Source organism: Notolabrus celidotus, chromosome 13 (genome assembly GCF_009762535.1).
Source record: "Notolabrus celidotus isolate fNotCel1 chromosome 13, fNotCel1.pri, whole genome shotgun sequence".
Taxonomy (NCBI): domain Eukaryota; kingdom Metazoa; phylum Chordata; class Actinopteri; order Labriformes; family Labridae; genus Notolabrus; species Notolabrus celidotus.
Genome location: NC_048284.1, coordinates 25983568 through 25989567, shown reverse-complemented (window position 1 = coordinate 25989567; position 6000 = coordinate 25983568). Strand labels below are relative to the sequence as shown.

The 6000-nt window shown below is 41.0% G+C and overlaps 1 protein-coding gene across 2 annotated transcripts in view; it reads left to right on the top strand.

Annotated features, from left to right (window-relative positions):
* The window catches only part of ches1 (checkpoint suppressor 1), a 77047-nt gene that overhangs the window by 61128 nt on the left and 9919 nt on the right, over positions 1-6000 (top strand). For both annotated transcript variants that reach the window (XM_034700206.1, XM_034700205.1), the window contains exon 4: positions 583-641. In XM_034700206.1, the coding sequence (XP_034556097.1) occupies positions 583-641 (59 nt within the window). The remainder of the gene's footprint in view (positions 1-582; positions 642-6000) is intronic.

The window sequence follows — 6000 nt, the reverse complement described above, 5'->3', positions numbered from 1 at the left end:
GCGCTGTATCTATTGTCCTCTAGTGTGTGCGTATGAGTGAAGACGTCTCCGTCTATGTGAGAAATGCCGTCATTACCTCCCTCATTAGTGGTGCAATGATCACCTAAACTGAGTCCCCGGCTCTGTGTGTTACTGTGTGTGTGTGTGTGTTCTTTTGCAAGTGTGTCTTTTGTTGTGCAGTTTAAGTGTAAGTGAGTTTTTAATGTGTCACACTGTACTCGAGTCTGTCTTAAAAATGCCTGGATGACAGGAGTGCATGTTAAGAGTGTGTGCGCTGATGATTTTTCCTTTTAAATGTGTGTGAATGGACCAGTGGCAGGCGGCGATGGGGGGTTGTCATGAGAAATTACCCCCATGGACTACAGCGGCGAGGCTGTAATTCTCTGAGGTAATCACAGGGAATAATGGCAACAGTGGGACACCCGGGAATCTAATCACTATAATCAGAAGCGCCGGCTTATGGGCTCAAATTCCTGCCTTGCTATCTGCCTCGTGATGAAGCCTGCTGGGCTGGTAGGCTGCTGCAACACGATTAAATGACTGACCAGTTTTCTCTTCTTCTTCTTCTTCTCTCCTTTTTAGTCCTCCATTGTGGTCGGGGAGTCCCCTCTTCAGAAAGAATGGAGGAGTTCTCCTACAAGGTACCACTTCACCTCTACAAGTGTTGTACTACTGTAAACGTGAAATCTCCTGCCTCGTTCTTTCCCTTTTCTTTCTTTCTCTCTTTCTTTCTGTCGAGCCTTGCTCCTTTCCTCCGTCTCACCCTCCTCTTCTCCCTCTTTCCACCCTCCTTCGATGTGACAACTCCAATCATCTCAATTCCAAATCCCTCTTTTTAGAAGCGCACCTTGAGAATACCGAGCACTGAGTTCTGACACTTGGCTTGCTGCCAGAGGAGGGATGGTTTTTCTACGGAGGCATATTGAAAGTTGAGAAAAAAAGAAAGTGATAGAGACACAGCTGGAGAGAGAGAGAGAGAGAGAGATGAGAGAGAGAGAGAGAGAGAGAGAGAGAGAGAGGAGAGAGAGATGATAGAGAGAGAGATGATAGAGGGAGATGAAGAGGGATGATAGAGAGAGGGATAGAGAGAGAGAGAGAGTGAGAGGAGAGAGAGAGAGAGAGAATCTCAGCTTCAAATCCATGGCTGGGGAGCAATCCCCTAGCCTCCTTTTTCTCATTCAACACAACATGCAGTTTCACTCCTTAACTCTTACACACCTCCTTCTCCAAGTATCTCCCATTATCCCTCTCCTCTCCTCCCCTTCCTCTCTTCTCCCCCTCTCCTCGACCTCCTCCCTGGTGGCTGGACGGCAGTTTAAATGGACATTCAATCCCAATCAGGGAGCACTCCGGGAGCTCGCTGGGCCGCCGAGTCCTAAATGGAGGGGGAAATGGATACATTAGGCGTCTGCGGCGCGCCCTCCATCGTCGCCGATAATGGAGTAGTAATGGTCAAGGAGCCGAGGCTGCAGAGAGTGTCTGAAACCTGGACTCCCTGTAGACGCACACAATCTGAGAGTGATGTGTCTGAGTGTCCAGATAGACGAACAGAACAAAAGATAGACATTGACCATATTCACTCTGCAGCCATAGTCTGACGTCACGCTCAGGGTAGGAGGCCCAGATGCTGCTTTGATGTTACACCGCTGTGCCCACGGATCTTGGTAGTCGTTATTTGGAAGATCAGCAGCTGAAAAGACAGTGAAAATCTAGAGGGACGCATCCAGATATTTCATTTCAATTAAATTCAAACAACTTTATTAATCCCCCAAAAGGCAATTTGTATAAGTTGTTTGAATTAAAATAGATTTAATTTAAATTTTAAGCTGAAACAAAAAATGTACAACTTTCCAGCTCCAGTCACACAGCTAATGTTAGCAATCAGTCTTTATCAGGTGGTATTAGCATTAGCTAAAATGTGGCTAAAAGTTAATAATATTTTTTAAAGTTTATATGGGGATTTTTTTTACCATTATTTCGAGAAAGGACAGTAGGTAGAGCAATAACACACACATTTACTTTGCCAGACAAATAAGCTGATTTTAAATTACACTACAGTAATGTTTTTTGCACTGTTTTAAATCGCATTTTATTATATTTATTAGCTTACTTCTTTTACTTTTAGCTTATTTTTTCTAGCTAGGTCTTTTTTTCTCCATGCTATTTGTCTTGTGTGTATTTCCTATGTTTATCTGTTGTTGTCGTTTCTAGGGTCTGAGAGAGACCAAATCCTCTGTATGTCTATTTCATACTGCAGTTTTTGACAATAAAGAAGACTTCATGCTTAAGATAATGATAGAAGAGAGACGGGAATGATATGAGGGTAAAGAGCCGCAGGTTGGAATCAAACCCAGGCTGCCTGCTCTGAGGACTGTAGCCTCTGTTCATGGGGAACACAATTTAATCACACGGCCAAACTGGCGTCCATTACTAAATGCTAAAAAAAACAAAAAGAAACGTTTTTAAAATGTTTCTAGCTAACATGACATAAGCTGATTGAAGCAAACATTTCTAGCTAACAGTATATTAGCTATACATTTACTTTCTAGCAGGATACTAGCGAGGAGTGTAAGCTAAAAAAGTGTTATCAAGCTAGCTCTAGTCTTTCGTTGACTGTTTTTAAGCTGCTCAATAATTTGAAGACAGTGAGATGATAGGGATTTTCAGTAGGCCACCCAGCATATAAATCTAAAACATGGAGTACAGATGAAAAACGATAAAACAAAAGTTTTAGCTTCCCACCCCGAGCATGACATCAGAAAAATGGCTGCAGTGTGAATCAGGTGAATAGAGGGACAGCCAGGAGGGCTGACTTGAAGTGCACATGTGACAGGAGGAGACAGGAAAAGGAAACTTTTTTAAATGTGTAATGTGTTTCTGAAACGAGAAAGAGTGCACAATGGTCAGGCGTGACATGGAAGAGCGAAAAAAAGGGAAACGTCGTGACAGACAGCCAGAGGCAAAGACAAGAAAAAGAGAAAGAGGGATTGGACTGCCAGGGAGAGTGAGTTTGGGGCTGTTAGTGCCCTCCGTTATTACTTCCATCTCCCATTCCCAGAGCTTTCAGAGCTGCTCCGCTCTGAGCTGATGTGGGCTGAAATCTGCCGCTCCCTGTGGCCCGGCACTGGCTCAGGATCAACACAAGGACAATGCCTGGCAGCTGTGTCCTTAATCCAACCCACTGCCCCAAAGTTCATCATTTAATAGCTCTAAATTATGGAGGATCTGCTCAGTCTAAGTGTTTCTATTTTATTTAAGTGCTGAGGTCACCTGATATAATTTCTAACGGAGCCTTATTTTAGCAGTAATAATTTAGAAACCCGAAGGCTTTATTTACTCATCAAGGGAGAGTGTTTCATGATAATAGAGAAATTGACCTGCTGGTAAATGTTTAATTACAGCATATCAGTATATCACAGCCTCTTTGAAGGTTAAATCATATATATTAGGTTTACATCTGTTGAAGTAACAAATAACTCCTGTTCAAAAACAAAAAAGTCAAGATATTTTGCTTTTGATATTTTGCTTTCAGTTTCCTTGTTGCTGTTTGCGATGTATTGCAGCTTCAAATGGCCAGAAAGCAGACACTATTGTAATATTTTAGACCTTATCACACAAGCCAATTTAGAGGGTCAGCAGTGGGAAGTTCAGTTTGAGGTACTTGTACTTGAGTTGATAGTTTGATTCCCTATCCCTCTATGTTTCAATTTAATATGTTTAAGTCAGTAGTTATGCGAATAATGATGATTTTTTATGCAATAAGGCATAATGTACACAAAGCAGTGAGGTCTTGTCTACCCTGAAGTGATTCTATTTCACATGACCACCCACTCACTAAACATTATCCACTGATTACCCGACAACAGACGAAAGATACAAAGATGTTGACCCTAGTTATTAATTGAAAGATGATTTAATTGATCTGAAAATGATTTATCTGTGCAGCTTAAAAAACAGTCTCTCTGTTTGGACACTCAGTAGTACTTCCATGGGAATGGTTATCTTATCAGATTGGATTGCCCTCATTTTAATGTACCAGCATTGATAATACAATGTTATAATGATATTGATTTATTCTTTTGAGTCAGCACTTTTACTTTTACTTTTACTAATACTTGAATACATTTTGCTGATGATGCTTTGATACATATTTTTTATTAAAGGTGACATATCACGCTTTTTTCATCAATATATATTGGTCTAAGAGGTCCCCAAAACATGTATTTAAAGTTTATGCTCAAAAAAACACTTTGAAATCAGATTTTGGCATGCCTGAAAAGCCCTCTTCTTCAGCCCTCCTCAGAACAGTCTGTTTTCTCTCTGACCACGCCCCCTCAGGAAGTGGACGTGGCCCCGGCTCTCCAGCACGTTGATCTAATGTTTACATGTCGGCTGAATATAAACGGCTGCTCATAGATAGCGTTACTTCAACCCTCTGAATTTGATCCAGAATCTGATCCTGACTGAGAGGCGCCTGCAGCAGGACCTTTCTGAAGGATTGGTCACAGATTTTATGTTTCTTGTTGTTTTTATTTATCAGTATGTAGACCTGTGTCTTGGTACACAGCTACGAACATGTAGCTATGTGGCTATGCTAACTAGTGCTAGCACTTATCCATGATAAATAAAAATCATCCACTAGATCTTCAAATCTGCAGACGTGGGGAGTAAAACCGACCTCTGCCAGAAAGGCAGCGGGACCTTTTCTGAAGGGTTGGTCACAGATTTAGTGTTTCTTGTTGTTTTATTTGTCAGTATGTCGACGTGTGTCTTGGTACACAGCTACAGCTACGACTTGTAGCTATGTAGCTATGCTAACTAGCGCTGGCACTTTTCAATGACAAATAAAAATCATCCACTAGATCTTTAAATCGGCAGACGTGGGGAAATCAGAACAGGGGCAGAATGGCTTTTTTTCGTTCTCGGGGGTTTGTAGACATGCCACTGAAACATATTTCAGGTAGAGAACCATTAAAAAGTCGATTTTGCATGATATGTCACCTTTAAGACAGAGGTGAAATAAGTGTTCAGATACTTTGCTAATGTACAGTAAGAGTGTGTTCTCTTCGTCTCTACCTCTTTCCTTTGGTTTCTTCTTAATTCACAGACCTTTTTATGCTATGAATATTGTTTTCAATATCATATTGTTTCTTATTTAAGATTTAGCCTCTCAGTAAAGTGAGAAGACAAAGTATTTGCCAAAGTTTTCTTTATTAGTCAAAGCTCCCTGTAGAGCCACTCAAGGTAAACTTGGAATGATATTGAAATATGGATGTCTAATATATATGATTACAAAGTTGAGTTCTCACCCGTTGTTTGTATTTTCCAAAACTGTGACAAAATGAGACACCCGTCTGGATGTCACATTCTGTTTTCATCATTAGTTTTAAGAAACTTATTTTGAAAAATTGGAAAAATAAGGAAGCACCTACGCTTCAAATGTGGAAAACACTCATGAATATTATTTGAGTATTGAAAGGACAATATCGGAGGACAGCAATAAGGAAAACTATTTGACAGTATATGGAGCAAGATTTATGAAGCTCTGTAGACGAGAGAAGCCACAAAGTCACCTGAGTACCATAAACATTAAGGAACCCCCCTCAGACTTGTTGTATTAGCGCACGTGTGTGTGTGTGTGTGTGCGTGTGTGTGCGTGTGTGTGTGTGTGTGTGTGTGTGGGTGTGGGTGTGGGTGTGTGTGTGTGTGTGTGTGGGTGTGTGTGGGTGTGTGGGTGGGTGGGTGGGTGGGTGGGTGGGTGGATGTGGGTGTTGGTATTAGTGTTGGTGTGAGTCTATATGTCGGTGAAGGTGTATGGTGGACAAGTGTAAACATGTCAGAGTGGGTGTAAGGGATACCCACTACCTGTGAGATCAAATTAATATAACTGTAATGTGAATGAACAACACAGAATCTATGAAATGAAATTTGATTTCTTTGTTTTGTTTCTGTCTTTTGCTTGTTTGTTGTGTTTTTATTTGTATTTTATTTTTTATTATT